The following is a 21,513-nucleotide window of genomic DNA, read 5'->3' on the forward strand; positions in this document are numbered from 1 at the left end:
TAATTTACGGGTTCTACGATAAGAATGAGGAAAAATGAGAGAAAAATGAAGTCTCCACCTATTTTATACCTTAAAACACCAAAAACACGACTTTACTGTTCACAGACCGCGGGAGGGCTACAACATACACCGCGGGTGCGCTCTTGCTACGGGAAAACAACAAAAATTGTGAAGCCTGAGACTGCGGGTGCGCTCTCCACTCTGCGCACAGCTTCTCCAAAGATCGCCTCCGAAACGCCTCTTCCCATCATAATTTGGAAAAATGGTAAACTACAAAGTTGTAGCTCTATGTCTTTTCTTGAACCCCTCAAAATTTCAGATCATTTGGAGGTCTGAGGAAACGTTATGCTAAATCTCCCAACATGTGTCACTGGAGGAACGTCGAAACACACGACACACTTCGGGGCACTTTTTGGCTTACCTTCCACGATGATTTGAACAAAACTCAAACTAAGAAAGTTATACCTCTATGTCTTATCTAACCACTTCAATTGACCTCATACCAATTGGCTCAACATACGAATTATCATGAATTTAATCGTAACGACGCTACAATCATACTACACAACATCTATCATCAACAATACTATAAATCATAAATCGTCATCCTTAACATTAAAACTATACTTAAACTTACCCAAATAGTCAATAAATATAAGAAATCCTAAACCATACCGATCACCAAGCTTGGATATTACATGTTACTAGTGTCGTATTAGACGACGATGTCCAATTTTTACTCGCCGTCATGTGGAGAACGTAGTAAAAAGACATCAAATTTTCAGCAGCAAGTCGATGCGGTCAGACTGGAAATTTGGTGATGACTCCAGTTAGCACGGTCGTGATGGCATCAATATCAGCAGGAGGAAGGTATTTAGACACAGAAGGACTCTGGTAGTAGTCATTGATAATATCAGGGGAGAATTGGCAAATAGCATCACGAAAAAACACTCGTCCAAATAGGACAGAGTTCATATCCTCAACAACAGCAGTGAGATTGCAGTAAAATTCTTGCAAGGGCCTGTTTGGGTAGGGCATAACACAAGTCACCGTTCCGTGTAGGCCTCGAGTCGTGATGAAGGAGATCAGATTTTTCCTTTCATAGGCATCGATATCGATATTCCTTTCATCGACAAACTCTCTGTGCACATAGAGACACCATCTGTCTACATCATTTTTAGAGTAAAAGGCGTTGGAGAAGGCAGTAGATAGATCATAATCTTCAATGATGGTGTCGTCTGTGGTGTTGCCAACACAAGCGACAACATCAGTAGCAACATCAGTTTCTTCATCGGATGGTTCAGAATCTTGATCAAAGGACTCTACTTCAATGAGTTCTTCACTTTCAAAGAGGCAGAGGATGAACTGAACTCAGAACCCGTACGATTCTCTTAAAATTCCTCAGCCATTTCCTGGTCAGGCTCATCATCAGACTCCTGCTCTACATGCTTTCCAATTCTTTCCTCCTTTAAGATTGCAAAGATGTTTTCTAGTGTTTGTTCATCATCAGAAGAGGTAGACACATTACTTGGCCTTGCAAGAAATGAACTTGAGAGCTTCTCGACAAAAAATGGTTTCGGACGAGCCACTAGTTCAAAATCTTCATCATTGGAATCATCCTGAGAAGAGAAATCGGGGTCCAGAACATTTGTAGTGAAAGAGGAGACCGAGGTTTCTTCGTTGGAGTAAAATGAAGGCCATATCCTGCTTGTTGTTTGGAGCGCCTCCGCATAGGTTGAGGGGGGAAAAGCCCTTCGATAGGCTTCGTAATCCGGTGGATTTTCGACGTCCCATTCATTACCAGAATCACCCGGAGGGATAATTTCTAATGGATGGCCTCCGAGGCAGCATCAATCATCTGTAGCGGATTCTCAGTGGGATGTGCTGTTGGTGGTGTTGAGGGCGGTGTTTCCACACCAGGTGGAACACCACAACTGGCAGCCATCTCACTCTTTATATTCAATGGGTCAAATTGATTGTCAGCCATTTATAAGATTAAGTAAGAATGGAAGAGAGTTATCATAAACGTAATTCAGGGAGAGTGCGATCATGCGAAGAAGAATGGAACAAAATCCTGAATTGGTAAAGTAATTTTGATGCAAACACTTTCAGCATAAATAACAAGATAGTAAAAAAAACATAATTATCGCACTCCCATAACAGACGCCCCCGGCCCCAACGGTAATTTTTCTGAAATTCACCCAAAACACTATTCACGGTTTTACACCTAAATTAAACAGTAACATTGATTCAAACTCGTGTTACGACAATTCCAAAAGATTATCCAGTTAAAACCCACGTCGATTATATCAAACTGACAAGTTGTCACATAAATTCAAAATCTTGGTAATCGATGTTTTATCAATTATCATAGGTCAGATACTGATATGTCACTGCACATGATGAATTTGCGGAGCGAAAATCAATATGCATGTCCTAAATATGCCTCCAATATGATGATTATTGAAATGTTAGGTAATGTATAAGTTGTGTTGTGTTTAAATTTGGAGTTGGCAACACCATTGGTTATGAGTCAATATTTCCACAAAAATGTTTTGGTTTAGACATGGTAGCTCTCACATTAGAAGAACGGTCTTCAAAAGACTTTTCTAGGTAGCTTTTTCCATCTCTATTTGAAAATTAGAAGTGATAGCTCTCACACTAAAAGAACGGTATTCAAAGGACTTCTCTAAGTAGCTTTTTTTATTTTCTTCTGATTTGATTAATTTTCTTTTCTTCATCTTTTCTATTTTTCACCAAACTGCTGAAGTTTTTTAAGTCACTATTTCATATTGGACATGATCAAGAAGGTCTTAATATTCCTCAATTATTTGATGATTGAGATTGAGCGCAAGACACCTACAAAACTTAATTGGAAAATATATCTCTATCAGGGTGCACACTAGGAGATTATCATCACTTGTACACATAACACACTAAAATAGGATGATTATGATTATGCAGTATGCCTAGCATCATAAAAATAAATATGAATGAATGGTGTTGTCATCGATGTTGGTAACACCAATGACAACATGTGTATGCACATGTTAAGAGACTTCCAAATATTGAAAAATCTCTCAAAATCCAAAGATTTCGTAAATATATCAGCCAGCAGGTTTTTTAACTAACAAATTCCAGTCGAATTACACATTTTTCAACCAAATCTCGAATAAAATGATTTCTTATGTCTATGTGTTTTGTTCGAGAGTATTGAACATAAAATTTATAGAATGTCTATAACACTAAAGTTGTCACAAAATACAGTCATGATGTCACTGTGAAAATCATAGTCCTCAATCATTTGATTCATCTAAACAAGTTGTGAGCATCAACTAGCAGTTGCTACATTCTCAGACTCAGTTGTGATAGGGCCACCCAATTGCTTCTTACTGTACCAAGACACAAAGTTATTCCCTAGGTAAAAACACCCACCCGATGTGCTCTTTCTATCATCTAGGCCACCGGCCCAGTCATCATCAGAAAAACCTATCAAATTTGTGTTTTTCTCTTGTGTGTACCACAACCCTAACTCTAGTGTACCTGCAATGTATCTAAGAATGCGTTTTACAGCTTTTAAGTGTGATATTTTTGGATTTTCTCGGTATCTAGTACACAAAAAAGACACTAGACATAATATTGTGGGGGGTGTAGCAGTTAAGTATAAAAGACTACCGATTATGCTGTGGTACATGGTGTTATCAACACCGTCAACAACATCATCTTTAGACAGTTTTTCACTTGACCCCGTGGGAGTTTTCGTATACTTAGAATTATAATTTGATAAATTTTTAACCAGATTCTTAGCATACTTGGATTGACACAGAAATATACTACCATGTAGTTGTTTAACTTGCAATCCAAGGAAGAAATTCAACTCTCCCACCATGATCATTTCAAATTGCGACGACAAGCATTCAACAAAGTTATCAACAATTTTTTGTGATGATGCACCAAAGATAATGTCATCTACATAAACTTGAAAAATCAAAATACCATGCATCAATTTTTTAATAAAGAGGGTTTTATCAACCCCATCTCGTTTAAAGCTCAAGTTGATCAAAAAATCAGCCAACCTACCATATCATGCTCGATGAGCTTGTTTCAGTCCATAGAAAGCCTTCTCCTGCTGGTAGACATGGTCCATACGATGTGGATCTTCAAATCCTTTTGATTGACTTAAATATGTTTCCTCATTTAAAACTTCATTTAAAAAACACTCTTAATGTCTATTTGATACAATTTGAAGCGCCTGTGGCATGCTATGGCAAGCAATAATCAGACTGACTCAATTCGGGATACATGAGCAAAGGTTTAATCAAAATCCACCCTCTCAATCTGTGTATACCCTTGAGTTACCAATTGAGCCTTGTTTCGAACAATGTTACCAGATTTATCTGTTTTATTTTTAAAAATTCATTGTGTTCCAATAACATTGGTATTCGATAGTCTAAGAACCAAATTCCATATATCATTGCGCACAAATTGTTCAAGTTCTTCATGCATTGTATTGACACATAATTCATCTTCTAGTGCATCGTTAATATTCTTAGGTTCCATGTGAGACACGAAACAAAAGTGACTTACCCGAGAAAATCTGGAGCTCATGCATACTAAACCAATCTCTTTGCGGTAGACACTTTTTCCTTCTTTCTTGTTTGAACATCATCATGCACTGGCCAATGATATGTGATGATGGATGGTTCTTCTGATTCTTGTTTGGAGTATCCTTTCCTTAATTATTAACCCCATCATCACTGTCCTCATTCTCTAGTGTTTCTATTCGACTTAGTGGTGGTGTTGTGCTGGGTCTTTCCTCACTAGTCTCAACATCAGACTCAACACCATTTCTGGTCGGTGGCTCACTTACATCCAACAGTCCTTCAGTATCATCATCCTTGGTTTTTCCTGTTAAGTCTGCAAACACAACATTAGTTGATTCAATAGTTGTCCTAGTTCTGAAATTTAACACACGATAAGCCCGAATATTCATTGAGAATCTAAGAAATAGGCATTTATCACTTTTGGAATCGAATTTTGCAAGATGATCTCAATCATTCAAAACGTAGCAAACACAACTGAAGAAAGGCTTGGTTTCTTTCCATGATGATTTCATAGGATGTCATGATAGAATCACTTCTTAAAGTACACAGTTGGAATGTGACATGTTGTATTTAAAGCTTCAGCCCAAAAAATTTTTGATACATTCTTGGAACTTAGCATGACCCGAGCTATTTCCTGAAGGTTTCGATTTTTCCTTTCAGCTATGCCGTTTTGTTGCGGGGTCTTCGGAGCTGAAAATTCATGAGTGATTCCTTTCTTAAAGAACAAAGAAGTAAAATGAGAATTTTCGAACTCTTTACTGATCAGTTCTTATTTTAACCATCCGCACTTCAGGCAAATTTGTTAGTCTAGCATGCAATTTCTTTAAAAAAATCAAAAGTATCAGATTTTTCTCTAAGAAAACTTACCAAGTAAAACGAGAAAAATCATCAATATAAGCAAACAAATTGAATATTTCTTACCACCCAAGTTTTCAACATCCATGGGACCCATTAGATCCATGCACAAGAGTTCAAAGCATCATGTTGTCCCAAAGTGTTGCAACACCGGGTGTGCAACATGAGTTTGTTTACTTTTCTGACACGGACCACAGACATATGCATTACCTGAACTTAAGTTCGGCATACCTCTCGCAGCATCAAACTTACACAGATTTAATCAAGGACTTGAAGCTCACATGTCCCAATTTTTGATGACATAGGTCCAAGTCACTTACCTAGGCACTTCGAAAATCATCAAATTCTTCCAATTGATAGCAATTGTCAGCAGACCGAGCACCTGACATTACACAAACATTGACATTATTATAAACTTCACAATTATTTTTATTGAACCTAACATGCAAATCATTATCAGATAGTTGACTTATGTTTCTTAAGTTCGAATTAAGTCTTTCAACGTGTATAAAATTGTGAAGTTCAGGAAGCCCATCAACCTTCAGGGTTCTTTTGCCTACAATTCTTCTTTTAGCAACACCACCATAGGTTACACACCCACTTTTTACTTCAACATAATCCGTGAGGTGTTCTTTAGATCCGGTCATGTGGCGCGAGCATTCATTGTCAAAGTACAACGCACCTGCAATGTTGTTTCTGAAAGAAGTATAAATGGCATTGCATCGAATAGCAGTTTTGGGTACCCATATTTTCCTGGTGCAAGATTTGTTGATTGCGGATTTGTGCTTGATGTTGTGGAACACCTTGTGAAACACCAGATTTGATTGTCAATTCAAGTTTTCATCTCTCAGTTTGTAGCAGAAGAGTTTGATGTGTCCAGTCTTATGGCAGTAATGACAGATAAATTGTTGATTTCTTTGCTTTGGTTTAGAAGTTGACACTGGCTTCTTGGTTTGTGACATCTTCACTGGAGTATCAACTTTCAAAAGAGTCGAGGGAACTTTGATTTGTTTGGGCATTTGTTCCAAGACTAGCTTTGAGGTTGGTAGAATCTTCACAGTAGGGTCAACCATTAAGGAGACTGAATTGTCTTCACTTCCTTTTACAAACACAGTTGATTTTGATCCGAAGTTTGAAGATTGACCATGTTCATATATGCTTTCAACATATCCAAGACCAACTCTAGTATCATTTCCCATTGTTAGCATTGAGTTAAGTTTTGATGAAATTGATTTGAATTTTGCAAGAGTTTTTGAGGCCTTCTCAAGATCATCCTTGACTTTGCAAAGTTCAAGGTCCTTTCTACTCAATAAGATTTCAATTCGAGAAAAACTACTCTTTAACTCAGTATTTTCGTTCGAAAGTATCATATTTGTCTCGTTTCTTTTGAGTCAATCATCATACAGTTCTTCATACATCATCTGGACAGTCTCTATAGTAAGTTTTTCTTGGTCATATTCCTGGATTTCTTCACAGTCTGAGTTCCCAAGAGATTTGGCATTAAGGCACAATGACTTTGAGATGGTGTTGCGGCCCGGTGTTGCAACACCAGTGGCAACACCAAGTGGATTGACTTGCAGTTGGCGTGCAATCTTCAAAATGGCAAACATAGAGGTGAATTAATCTCCTTTACTGGATTCAAGTTCTTCATTAGAATCCTTATCACTCAAGGAATCTGACATGCTTTTATTTTTACGAAGTCAATTGACACACTCATTTGCATAATTCCCATATCCAGAACACTCTCTACATTTTACGAAGTCCAACCTTTTAGTTTCTAGTCGAGCCATCACTTTATTTCTCGGTTTAAAATACCCTTGAGTAGGTGTATGCAATTTATTTTTTGTACAAAGAACCAAAAGAAGGTTTTGGTGGTTGCATAATTTTCTTCTTGTCTCTCGTCCTCTTCGAGTAATCACCGAACTACTTAGTAATCAAGGAGATTGACTCCCCACCGAGATCGGATTAATTTGCTTCCTGAATTTGATTGTTGAAGGAGTAATCAGAAACTTTTAATGCAATGGCCTTCCTCTTACCTCTTCTTTGTAGATCTAAATTCATCTTAAATGTCCTGAGGGAGCTTATCAAATCTTCCAGATTCAATGTAAATGTGTCCTTTGACTCATCAATAGCACATTTATCTTGATGTTAAACCGTTCTAGAAGGGATTTCAATACCTTGGTGACAAGCCTTTCATTAGACAAAGGGTCACCGAGACTAAAAGCTTCATTTGCTATGTCCCGAAGTCTTCGATCATACTCAACAATGGTCTCATTTTCTTCCATCCCAAGGCTATCAAATTTGGAGGTCAACATCATCATTTTAGTTCTATGACAACTTTTTGATCATTCGCAGTGTTTTTGGACAATGTCCCAAGTGTAATTGGCAGATGTGCAAATGGTAATAAGGCTAAACATATTGACATCAACAAAGATAAAGATGACATTTAGTGCCTTTTAGTTGAAATTTGAGTTCTGAACCTCATCATTGGACCATGCACTCTCAGGTTTAACTCGGCTGTCACCATCTGCATCAACAATTCTAGGTGATGACCAACCGTTTAGAACCCGTTCCCAAGCTCTTTCCTCGACGGATTTTATGTACATCATCATATTGACTTTCTAAAACGCATAATTCGATCCATCGAAGATCGGTGGTCTAAAGGCAGCACTTAAAGACAATGCGTCCATTGAGCTATTGTTATATTTCCTGAAAAAACAACAGTAAACCAGAATCAATCACTTAGTATAACAAGAGTTGACTCTGATACCACTTGAACGAGTGTTGTTGATAAACAACGAACATGAAATAAATTATGATATATGTATCAGAATTAGTGTTGTGCTCTGGTGTTGTCAACACCAATACACAACATGCAGTAGAAATTAATTATTTAACACACATGTAAATTTTTAATAATTTAACACCAGATTTAAATTATGCACAAGTACGAATAAGTGTGCAATGACTCATGGAAAAAATTCACCACAAAATATGTAAGTCATTTAAACAAAACAATACTAGTGACATTAACAAAACTAAATTGCTTGACACTCAAAGAAATTAAAATGCATCAAAAAATCAAATAAAATACTATATGCATAAATCAAAAATCGTATTGCTTAAAACCAAACGAAACCACTCTTCACCTAACACTTCAAGCAGTGTTGTTCTTCGAGTACATCAACACCAATCAGCAACACGGTAATGATCAATTTTTGACGAAAATAAGAACTTTTTGGGAACTCGGCAAATATTTTCGAAAACTTTCCTAAAATAAATATTTTACCTTAAATATAATGGGCCAATGACCAATTATAATAAGGTTATTGGGTCTAAACTCATATCCAATTATTTATATCAAATTAGGGAGTTTTTAAACTACAAAACACTTCATATCACACAAGTAACCTAGGGTTTTCTCTCCCCACCCCTCCTCCATCAGCACATCCCCACACACACGTTTTTTTAATGGTCCATTCACGTGAATTTGAATGAAAAATTCAGCAAGGTCTTCTCCCTCGTCTCTGCTTCAACGTTCTTCGCATCAAGGATTGTTTTTCGTGCGTCAAATACGCAAAAGCACACTTTAATCTTTCTTAACTTATCGTTCATACCATATTATGTGTATTTATATGAGAAAAATGATACATTTTCTTATATTTTCGTTTTTATGGCAAAACATGAACAAAATTTGAGTTTTTATGTTTCTAAATTCATGTTTGTGATGCACAAAGAGGCTGCCATGATAGGGCTATGGGAAGAGACACTTTTCCACGAGGTTAAGGGTCCATAGATGTATGTTTAAGGGCTGGACAAGATAGGGCAACATGCTGAAACGAAAATTTTATTTTTATGGGACTAACTTTTCGGTTTTGAGGGCTAGGAAGGAGCAAGCCATGTGATGCTGTAGGGTCACATCCAGGGATCCTGATAGGGTCTAGTCATTGTCCTAGATGATTTGAGGGAAAGTTGGTGCAAGGAGGAAGGCCAGTAGGTTGAAGGGTGGTCGTGTGCATCATGTAGCATCGGGTTTGGGGGGCTGTGGGTTCTAGGTCCTTTAAGTTCGGTCCAACAGGGTCTGTAGGGGTCGTTCATGGTCCTAAGAGGTTTGGTTAGGGTCTGGACATGGTGGTTAAGGGTTGGAGTCGAGGTACATGTCGATTGATCAAGCTATAAGGTTTCGAATTCATTAGTGCAGAATTTTCAGTAGCTGTTTAGGCTTGTTCAAGGGTTTTAATTGACTTGATTTGGATTGCATATGATATGGTTAGGTGTTAGCCGAGCATTATAGTAGATCAAATAGTATACATAAATTTATTCTAAATAATAACAATATAAAAAATTAATATCGTAATACAATTATTTATAAAAAAATAAATTATTCAAAACAATCACAAATACACTAAGACTATATTATAAATTAAATTACTTTTATAAAAAAAATAAAATTAAAAATTAAAACACGCAATGGGAAAAACCATCTCTCTGCTAAGAAATATACAAAGAAGAAAAGTATGCCTTGTCATGGAGAATTCCAAGATTCAAAAACCATTCCTTCCTTGCAAAGCATCTCTAAGGTTTCTTACTCTTTCTTCTTGTATTGATTCTCCTTTATAATACCAACCAAATAGTGGGAATAACAAAATTTAGTTCCTTCGCCAAAAAAGTTCACAAAAACGACATTTCTTTCTTCAAATAATGGATAGTAGTTGGTTTAAGCAAACGAGGTATAAGCCGCAGAATTTTTTAAAGAATGTGATATATATTTGTTTCTCCAAATTGCATCATTGCATACCATTTTTCCAGGAGAAGATTTGGAACTACAAGGCAAGAAGAAGATAAACAGGAGGGTAGCGGCGGTATGGAAGATGACAAACAAATCCCTCCTCGATCTTTTACAGGTATATGGTTCGGGTGGCGAATGAGTTTAGCTTCTAAAATTTTCAAATTATATTGTTTCTGTCATTTATTTTCAATATGACTCGAATTGAAGCAGAGAAGAAAAGAAGCCAAAGCTGGATAAGAAGACAATTGTCCAGACAGACGAGTTGGGATTATGATTTCAGTGGTGCTCATTATCCCACAGCAGTTGCAGCAGCCGCATACGCTGTCAAATCGCTCGAAGAATCGAGGGGGAAAGATAAAAAAGTGGAACCTTATGCTCCTGATAAATCTTTGAACAAGATGAAAAGCAAAGTAGAAGATCCTGTAATCCGACCTGAAAGGGCTAAAAGTTCAGCCAAGATTAGAGGTAAGAACCAAGTCATGTCTTCATAAAATGTACCTTGAACAATGTTTATGCATGCATGATGCATCAGATGAATTTTCAAAGGCAAGTTTCACAGATCAAGATATCAAGGTGCCAATAAGCACTTCAACAGGCAAAACAAAGGCTAAAACTGGAATTAGTGTCGCTCCATCTTTGAAGAAGAAAGCTAGTTTTACTGATATAGACCAGAAAGATGAAATAACAAGTAACAAATCCGGAAGTCCAGCCGTTGGAATGCCTCCAACTTTCGCAGATGAGAATCTGAATATCACCAGTACTGGAAGTAAAAAGGCTGAGATTCGTGCACCAACGCCTGCAGCAAAACCTGGACCTGGTGATTCTATGGCGGACGCTTGGGAGAAAGAAGAAATGGCAACCGTTAGAGAGCGGTAACTAGTGGTTTTGGTGATAGCTTTAAAATAGCAGCACCATTTTTCGAAACTCTAATGATTCTAAAGACCCTTTGTTTTTGGGTAATTCTTGCATATAATGAAAGAAGTTTCAGGTACGAAAAGATGATGGACACAATCGAAAAGTGGGAGATTAAGAAGAAGACAAATGTGAAACGCAAACTCGAAAGAAGAGAGGTGCTCATTCTCAGTAGTCATTACCAACCCTTTGACATCAACATTATACGCTAAGGTTATTGAGATCTAACAATCAAGATAAAATGACTTTCAGGCTGAAATGGATAAGAGACGAATGAAAACCGTGCAGAGCTATCGTAGCGACATTACAAGAATTCAAGAAGTTGCAGAAGCCGCCAGGGCACAGGCGGAAAAGAACCGCAGAAATGAGGAGATCAATGTGAAAGAGAAAGCGAATAAAATCAGATTAACTGGAAAAATTCCAGCAACATGTCTGTGCTTCTGAATACCATCGATGATAAAGACAAAGAAATTGTAAGAACTTGTAAATACTGTGCAGTTGTCAAGTGAAACTGTATAAAAGGTTATGCTGTGAAAATTCGTGAAGTTTGTATCGAAGAGGATACCTCATACAGATCATCAGTAAATGAAATGCAAGAAAATCTCCATTATGCATTATAAGAAAGTTCTTGAATCCGTTAGACATGCTGATCGTTAGAGTAAACTAGAAAAGTTTAAATTTGGAGACTCGATAATGTATTTATAAATTTAAATTTATTGGACAGGTGGTGTTTCTTACATATATCGCATCGCAAATTATATAATTAATTATTACAAATTCAAAAAACAAAGCCAACAACTAGAGGGAAAGATTTTTTTTAAAAAAACATTTCATAAAAAACTAAGGTGAGTTCCAGCCACCAATATGAAAAATCAGAAATCCCAGAATACAAAAATCGCCTACTTCTTCAAGAAACCCCCAGCCATCTTCATGAAATCCCCAGCGCCGGATCCTCCACTGCCGCCAGACGGCTTGTGCAAGAAACCTTCTGCCATCTTGACATAGTCCCCAACGCCGCCTGTGGCAGGATATTTTTCGGGGTCGGTGGTGACGGTGGTGGCGGTGGTAGTGGTGGTGGTTTTTTTACCGTGGGAATCAACAACGGTGGTGGTGGAGTGAGTCGTGTGGTATTGGCGGAGATAATCCTCTGCCTTGTCAACGTACTTTCCCATTCCTTTACTCTCATCTAGCTTCCCGTATTCTGAAGCCCCGCAGAGTAGATCCGCGGCCGCGTCAGCGACCTTCCCTTTTTCATGTTTCTGTGGCTCGTGGCGGAGATGGGATTTCGCCGCGTCAGCCACCACCTTGGCGCTATTGAGAAGGTCGGAGTTCGATGGTCTCTTGTGGTGGTGATCGGAGTTTGAGGGGTGATCGGAAGTGGGCTTCGGCTTGGAATCGTGATCATGTTTGGTGATATTGGACAAGAAATCCATAGCAAGGAAATGTGGAATGGGATTGAGGGAAGATGGAAGGAGAATGGAGAGTTGTGGTGAGGAGAAGTGGAACCGAAGAAATATATGAATGGATAAGTTCTAAGTTTGACTTTGATGAGTTCACTCCCCTAAAATCTTCTCACGCCATGCCGTCAGTGGCAAGGCACAATTACGGATATTTTGTGTATTAATAAAGCCATCCAAAGGGCTATATTTTTTGTCCAAATATTCTGGTCAAAGTAGTAGTATGGATTGAGTTTTTTTATTAAGTTTTATCTTTCTTTTTAATTTACTAAATTTTTGAACCCATTTTTGTAGTTCATTTGTTTGAGGGTTTTTCATAATTGTTTGAGAGGAGCTTTTGTCGTCGGTCCTCTTTCACTTCTCTCTGCACAAAAAGTTTCAAATTTCATCATTTTCGTCTCCAACAAATGGATCTTTCATGTTGGTGTCTGTTTAGTCAGCGTCTTTCACACGTTGTGTTGTTGATTTTATTTTCAAGATTGCTGGCAATTGATTTTCCTTGGAATCGTGGTTTATTTCTTTATTGTTGGCTTTTGTTTAAAATTTTCAATTTGGGATTTATTTTGGTGTTGAATGTTTCAATTTCTTCTCTTTTTATGTATATTTTTAGTACTTGGAGAAATTAATTTATTTACCAGGGTGGCTTGGCGGTGTAAGTGGGTTGTTCGGTTTGATGATGATGGTGATGGTGTAGGTTTTAGGTATAGTTCAGTTTTAAAATTGAAATACATGATTCGTTGTCAGACAATAATTGAGGTTAGGAGGTTATGAGTTCATATAAAATGGGTCAAACATTGTTCTTTACTTTTCGCTTCTTTTGGATGACAAAAGCAAGCCCGATGCCAAAAACCACAAGACAATTAACTGGGACAACTGGATTGGATCCTTATATTTGATGTGGAAGCCACATTTAATAACATAAACCTAACTTAATGATCATCTATCTATACTTCTGCGGTTTCATGATCTATTTATTTTAATTTAATGTGACGATTATTAAATATTTAATTTATATTATTTAATGTTGTTTATCGATTCATTCAGCCCAGTATCAAAATATTTTCTGGCTACGTCCCTGACTACATTCATCAATTAAATATATAATTTTGATATATTTTATTATGTTTAATAAATGAGTATATTTTACTGATTAATATAGAGATGAACATGGTTTTTGTACAACATATAACTTTGTCAGATTTGGAAAGTTACCGTAAAAACAATTGCTATAAAAAAATTTATTTGTTATAAATATATTTTTACTATAGATGATTATCTTATTTAATATTTGAAATATTTGTAATCAATATAAATATGACAAATAAAAATTTGTAAGTTGTAATATTTCTCTATAAATAGGATGGTTATGTTCAATGAAAATTGTTCCTGAATATTGATTCATTTTCTCTTTTTTTTTTAATTATAAATTCTTTCTGCACATCTCTTTCTTTTATAGTTTATAACACATTATCAACACGATACTCTAACCAACTAAGAATGAACATATTTCTCGTTCTATCGATGCAATTGGAATAGTACAATGTGTTGTCAATACTCAATTTTAGGAGATATTTGTTAGTGTTCCAGAAGTAACACAATTATAATTATTGATATATTGGTGTCCATAAAATATCATGATGTTGATGCTCTAAAATAGCACAACATGATTTTATATTGAGATAAATAATTATTAAGATATGATATAAGATTAAATATATTGAGAATCTAAATAAATTTGTGATTATGAAATAATATATTGATAATATAAAGAAATTCATGATAAAAATATGATGTATTCATATATTCAGAAACTGAAGATATTCACGCCGATATCTTATATTAGAACCAGGAGTATTATTGAAATATTTAGATCTATGCAAAAACTTGGTCAAAAGATAAAAAATTTGTTGATATTCATGAAGAATATTTATATAAGATCCAAGATTTGAAAATATTCTTGATGAATATTAATTAAATGTCCTTTTGGTTGAATGTTTTTTTAGGATCTTATGAATTGAAATTTATTACAATTTCTTAAAAAAAATATCGATATAAGATCTAAAAGTGTCTATATTTCTTAAGAAGGTGATTAAAGCTCTAAGATCTATCAAAAAAAAATACAAGATCTATTATTTGTCACTATTTTATTATGTATAATGACTTCATGTTCAATGATAAACTGCAAAGGTCATCAATCGGAAATAATAAATAAATTGTAAACCCATTGAATTGATATCATCGTCTATATTAAATATCTACAATTACGATGGTCTATGCATGATCATATGGCAGTGAATTGAGCTTTGAACATTCATGTATTTCTCATTTACTGACACCCATTTTCAACTCCATGTTTCATTGCATGTTATTCTTATGTTTACTAATATGCTTATATTATTTTTTTAAGCTATCATGCATAAGCATATATAATTCTTATGATAAATTCTTAAATCATGGCATAACCATGTGAATATGAGTAATTATCTATATTTTGTTTTCTTTTAACCTAATTTTATTTAATGGAACATTATTTTATACGGATATTAATGTTTATTTATGGATGAATATTATAAGATTTTAAGATTTGAAAACAAAGACAAATCACATTGAGGGAATAATTGATTTCCTCATTTTTTTATTATCATGGATATAATTTTGACTGGTCTCAAAATTATTTGATTAAAATTATCTTTATTTTAATGTGCTAATAAATGATAAAAGATCGTATTACATATTGTTGTTTTATATGTTTTGCAAATGTAGGAACAAAAAATTTAATGTGGATTGTGGAATGACATTAATGAGAAACCGAATATCATTATTTAAAGTAAAAGATCTACTTGTATATATAAGAATTTGAAAAGGTAATAACAATTTGAAAATGTACGCTCAATGTAAGAATTTGAAAAGGTAAGTAGAATTTGAAAATGTACGATTCAATGTAAGAATTTGAAAAATGCACGTAGAATTTGAAAATGTAGGTTCAGTTTCTCAAGTACAATTTCTCAATTTCAATATCTTAGTTATATTATTTTGTTTATGCAAAGAGAAATAAAGGAAGACAATTATTCAAAGTTGTCTATATATGATCAATTCTATAAGATGAATGTAATGTGCCAATGAACACAATTGATATCAAAGAAGAATATCTTATCTCAAATGAGATATGAATTATAAAATTGGTATAAAATATTGAGATATACATCAAATCCGATGTAAAATTTGTGGAAACTGATGATGTATACTCAAATTATATTTTCATTGATGTTGATATGTGATACGATCCCGCCCACGAGATCTTTGATTTGTCCCGATCTTTGAAACAAGTAATTGATAGATGTGATAATCGCCTCTAGATCACGCGGCCTAGCAACAATTAATCAACGGTAGAAACAATCGCGTTCAAGAGAACCTCCAAAGAACCCGTCCTTGGCAACCCTCGTGATATTCGATTAATAAACGCCACAAAAGATAAATCTTTTGATAAGTTTGATTTGATACGACGCAAAAGTTATAACGAAACTTAAGCTTGTTTTTGAGAGAATTCTCAAAGAAATTTTTATAAACTTCAAGCAATAATTCAAAAGTCAAAGTGTGTTTTCAATCAATAAATTCGTCCATATATTGACTACAAATCAAAAAGATACGATAAATCTAGTTACCTAACTAATTAAAACTCTAAAATAGGAAACTAGGTATTTTTTTTCACGCAGGCGGCGCGCTCGGGCAAGAATTTATGTCCGCCAGGGCGGAAGGTCTTCGGCGCTCATTTTCTTCGGTTCGCGCTCGGGCGGGAACTTTGGTCCGCCCGGGCACGAGGATCTCGCATTTTTATTTTTTTTCAGGACGCACTATATTGCTCGGGCGATAACTTGTATCCGCCCGGGCGCAAGTCTCTCGGGATTCTTCAACATTTATTGCTTGAATAATGCTCCTTTTGCTCCCGAACTTGCTCCCATGCATCACGCACCCTTCGGCACTTTGCTCCTTGCACGTAAGCCCTCTTTGATCGCCCATAAGCCCATGCAACATTTCCTTGAACCTCCGTCCAATCATTTGCACGCCATGCCCGGCCAGATTCATATCAATATGAATGTGTTGGAATATTTCATGTTCACAATCTTGATTTGATGTTACCAAAACATGTTATTTTATTTCTAACATATTTATTCACCTGTTAAGTTGCAAACACAAGAAGGAAACTGAAACTGAATTTAACCAAACTGAATTTCTGGTGAGTTTCGGTGTTTTATTGATCTTTCTACGCTGGATGATTCAAATGACAATCCGTCAACTTTACTTATCAAAAAATCAATTTGAAACAAGTCGTATTTCACGTCAGTTGGGTAATCGGATGTTATCTAGGCCAAATGGATCACTAAATATCCAAACTGATTTTACGAAAACAGCAATCAGTTAAGTATGAGCAATTGCGGTATTTTGGTCATATCTCTCAGCTCGATTATTGGAATTAAACGATTCAGTATGCGTTGAAAAGATAAGACATTAATCTACAAATAATCTTCAAAAGTCAAAGTCTGAATCGAAACCGCCTTTGATGCTGATAAATGACGATGACTACTGCTTCTACACAAACTGAAATCGCTGATTTCAGCATACCATCTGAAACTGAATCATTTGTGCTACTGACCAGTTGAACTGGTGAACTAATTGAGCTGCTGAACCAGTTGAGCTACTAAACCAGTTGAGCTATTGACCAGTTGACCAATTCAGGTTCAGGAAAATGTCCAGCAAGGCGAATTTGATCGTTGAAATTTCAGAAACATTAGAAAAACTTTCTAAACGGTGGTGCACTCCCTATATACCCTGAGACTAAATATGAAAACCATTGGTGTTGTTCAGATTGGAAGTCCCAATCATCATCGGAGTCATTTTATTCATGATTTGGAATATTCCATCTTTTAGGGGGCATCCGACAATGCGTGCAGACCATTACATTAAGGTCAATCCTTCTTTGCCCACAATCATATTCTTGTATCTAATTTATATATTATTGTTGAGCCTATAAATACAATATCTTGAATATCAAACAAGAGTTTTTTTTGAAGAGGATTCAAAGCATGGGCAGTTAGCATAAAGAAATCAGCTAGTTGAGAGCACAAACCTTTGTGTGAGGATAAATTTGATATGTACACTGTAAATGATACATTTCTTACATATATACAAGAGAGTTGAACTTCAAAATTTAGTTGAGTGAGTCTTCACAAAAAGACATTAAAGATTGTGTTTGTAGTCTTGACATAAGAGACGTTGGATATTATGCGGATTGTTAGTTTTCGGTCTACAATCAAGAGTGTGCTAGGAATTTCAATTAGGCAAGAGATAAGTCCTAAGTTGAAATGAGTTTGTACAAGGTGTTGTTTGAATCAAAGTCTTCTAGTGAGTCTTTCTCAAGGAGAAGAAGGGGTGACGTAAGGGTTGTTAATCTCCGAACATTCATAAACAAATTCGTATTTATTTATTTACTGCATTTACTTATCATTGTCATTGTTTTCACAGATGTTCTTCAAATACCAAAATATTGCATACCAAGTGTTTGATAAAATGCTTCAATTAAACTATTTTTACTCGTTCAACTTGCATATATTTTAAATGTTTTAAAAAATGTTTAATCGGTTTATACGAAGGATTATTTTGAGTGTCTTCCGCTTGGTTTGAAAACCAAATTCGATTTAATTCATAGATGTTCAATATTTCAAGAACTGAGCTATTGTAGTTCAACGATGATCCCCCTAATCGATCTTGTCAGAATGTATTAAGGATCTAGAAGATCGTTTGATTGACGATGAAAATAAGATGATATGCTTGATACAATAAAATAGTGATAAATATTGGCGCGTATGGATTCGTGAATCTAATACCAATGTTGATTTGGTATAAGAGTGAGTCTCGTGTGAGACCGTCTCACGGATCATAATCTGTGAGACGGGTCAACCCTACTCATATTCACAATAAAAAGTAATACGCTTAGCATAAAAAGTAATACTTTTTCATGGGTGATCCAAATAAGAGATCCGTCTCACAAATATGACCCGTGAGACCGTATCACACAAATTTTTACCCTGATATAAATAGTATGTTACAAATCAATATTTTTAGATGAGAAAATATTCTCCAAAAAATATCATCAATACAAATATTTTCTGCGTTTAGCATAATCGGTTGAGTTGAGCATTCAAATTATATAAATAGTTAACAAACTATTGATAGTACACAAAGATGTTAATGATGAAGCCAAAAGTTCTTGGATCGATAAATATGAAGATTTTTGAATCAAATATCCAGAAAATTTTATGAATTTCTATTTATGGCTTATCGAATTTGATATCACCGTCATAAGCTCAAGTTGACAGAAATTCCCATATGATATGAAATGAATAAATAATATGGACTCACGAATCACGACTTGATGTTTGCAAAAATAAATTTTGAGAAAAATTTCAAGAATACATAATCAAGACATGCTTGATTAAAACAAAGAATATGAATATCGATTTATGATTATAAATAGGTTTGTTTAGTTGATTTATTCTTACTCAATTCAACTATTGAAACAATTGATTTTGATAATAAATACATCATATTTTGGGGATATCTGAAATATATGTTGTATATATTATGCCAACTGATAATGTGTTATGTGCTACAAATGCAATAAATTAAATCTCTTGATGATATTGTAGATATGTTGAAAATAATTTGAATTTTTTATGCTCAAATATTTTGAGCAATATGATTTTTATGACGCAAATTTTCATTTTTTTATTATTGTAAAATGATATTTCCAACATTGAGGGTTGGAAATAGAAGCTAAAAAAATATTTCTGTTATCACTCCCAATGTAATATAAAGTGAACATGAAGTTCCAAGTTTAAATCTCAAAATATGTTATTTGATCTTGTATATAAGATCGATTTTACTATTTAGTTTCATTAATGTTCTAGTTGAACAATATATACAACTCGTCTACAGCGACGAAGAACCCCTTTAAAGAAAATGAGTGAATAGCTCAATGTCAAAAAAATAATGGAGGCTAGTTGTTATGAAAGAAATTGATGTCATGTAGGACGTATCTTATATTAATTGCAAGTAAACATAAAAGACACTACAAGCGTGATCGATCAAATATTTTAATGAATCCGATTTGGATGGTGTTATTCACGAGGAATAAAAAGTATATTAAAAGAAGAAATTTCACAAATTATTTGGGATTAAAATTGTATAATTATTAATGTGTTTTTGCTATAATGCAAAACGATCATTATCTTGAAATACAATTTATACTGATTGTCGATAAAAATGATTGACAAATGACATGTGAAAAATGATCAAATTTATTTAGAAAGACATGTATACTTGAGAGGCATGATCAGTATGAGATAGATGAGTTGTGGTTGATTTGGACCCGCACCTGTTCTGTGTGTAGACCGTGACAGAATTCAGATTCATTTGATGGCAAACTAGGGAGAAAGCCGCTCTCTCTCAGGATTAGTCGGACGAAATCAAATGGAACATCACTGATTTTCAAAGTTTTTATTAGATATGAATTTTATTGTGGCGATGGTAACTAAAACCAGTAGACCAGCAGATCAGAACAACTAGATAGTTTATCAGTAGCTGCTGCTCTAGTAAAACTAAACCAGTAGAAAGAGGGCTAACTATACAAACCAGTAGAGAACACTTTCTAACGTTGCTACCTTAATTGTTACCGTTAAAGTGTTCCTAGTACCAGCATTAATTGCAGCATTAAATACTATACGGAGTCATTTAATACATATTACCAAATTGAGTATAAAACAAGACTGATTGTTTTATAGCTTTTCTGCAGGAACCTATTTCGGTAATAAAGCTGATTATATCAGTTATCTGAAGACTTCTCTGTTTATGAACGTTGAACTCAGTCGATTATATATACTTGGATCAAATCCTTGTTCGACGACACTTCGCATAATATCATTTTTCAAGGAACAAAGCTACTCTCTTATCAGAAAAATATCATTCATTCTTGAGCGTTGTCAAGTTCAACACAAAGAAAAGTAGCACACGCTTCATAGCTTATATCTGATCTTGTTAAAGAGCATCTTGTGCTACTAATTCTTACACTCTTCACAATCTTTACTACATCAATATTTTATCAGAAGATTCTGTAATCTGAAAAGAGTCTTTTCAGAACTTTGTGTTCCACATTTGTGTAAAGTTGAGAAACTAAGAGTTTCAGTAGGCTGAGGTGTAAGTCCTTCTGAAGTGGGTGTGTACAAGTGTTGTACTGTAATATCCAAAGTCTTTTAGTTATACCTTCTGGAAACAGAAGAAGGGGAGACGTAGAAGAGTTTATCTTCGAACTTCCATAAACAACTGCTGTCTACTGCTTTATTGTTTTTCAACTACTTCATCAGATTATTTCCGCACATTCTACTGTAATCAGGTGAAAGTTTTCTCACAAGACCAACTACTATCCTTAACAGGATTCTAGTACTTCATCCTCACGAAAAACGAGTAGAGTTTATTCACCCCCCCCTCTAAACTCAACTTCGATCCTCAACAATTGGTATCAGAGCGGGTTATTCTTGTTTGTGAAAAACTACAACAAATGGCACACTTCAGCAAGATACCTATGTTCTCTAAGGAAGATTTTGACGACTGGAAGATAAGAATGCAAGCTCATCTTGCAGCACAAGATGATGACATGTGGTACGTCATCACAGATGGTCCACTGAAAATCTTAAAGCCTAACACAGCTGTTGCTGTTACTGACGGTGCACCACAGATGGTCGAAAAATCAAGAAGTGAATGGACCAGTGAAGATAAGAAAAAAGCTAATCTTGATAATGTGGCGAAGGATATATTGTATAAAATTCTTGACAAGAACACTTTC

General features: G+C 35.1%; 2 protein-coding genes across 3 annotated transcripts; one reads left to right on the forward strand and one right to left on the reverse strand.

Moving 5' to 3' along the window:
* The first annotated feature begins 10,084 nt into the window (after positions 1-10,084).
* On the forward strand, positions 10,085-11,974 carry LOC140807973 (uncharacterized). Of its 2 annotated transcripts, none has more exons than XM_073164952.1 (6): positions 10,085-10,189; positions 10,269-10,363; positions 10,459-10,713; positions 10,781-11,120; positions 11,237-11,318; positions 11,413-11,974. In XM_073164952.1, the coding sequence occupies exons 1-6, from the start codon at positions 10,161-10,163 to the stop codon at positions 11,602-11,604; spliced, it is 993 nt and encodes a 330-aa protein (XP_073021053.1). In that variant the 5' UTR covers positions 10,085-10,160; the 3' UTR covers positions 11,605-11,974. The 2 variants fall into 2 exon arrangements, with proteins under 2 accessions (XP_073021053.1, XP_073021054.1); XM_073164953.1 differs by having other exon boundaries at positions 10,808-11,120.
* LOC140807974 (nodulin-related protein 2-like) lies at positions 11,857-12,697 on the reverse strand. The gene has a single exon (XM_073164954.1). The coding sequence runs from the start codon at positions 12,591-12,593 to the stop codon at positions 12,060-12,062; it is 534 nt and encodes a 177-aa protein (XP_073021055.1). The 5' UTR covers positions 12,594-12,697; the 3' UTR covers positions 11,857-12,059.
* Positions 12,698-21,513: the final 8,816 nt, after the last annotated feature.

The sequence above is a fragment of the Primulina eburnea genome, chromosome 12 (genome assembly GCF_022965805.1).
Source record: "Primulina eburnea isolate SZY01 chromosome 12, ASM2296580v1, whole genome shotgun sequence".
Taxonomy (NCBI): Eukaryota; Viridiplantae; Streptophyta; class Magnoliopsida; order Lamiales; family Gesneriaceae; genus Primulina; species Primulina eburnea.

Coding starts and splice junctions, on each gene's coding strand:
- LOC140807973 (XM_073164952.1), top strand. CDS start 10,161: ATGGATAGTAGTTGGTTTAAGCAAACGAG. Junction 10,364..10,458: donor CCCTCCTCGATCTTTTACAG/GTATATGGTTCG, acceptor GAATTGAAGCAG/AGAAGAAAAGAAGCCAAAGC. Junction 11,319..11,412: donor GCAAACTCGAAAGAAGAGAG/GTGCTCATTCTC, acceptor AATGACTTTCAG/GCTGAAATGGATAAGAGACG.
- LOC140807974 (XM_073164954.1), bottom strand. CDS start 12,593: ATGGATTTCTTGTCCAATATCACCAAACATGATCACGATTCCAAGCCG.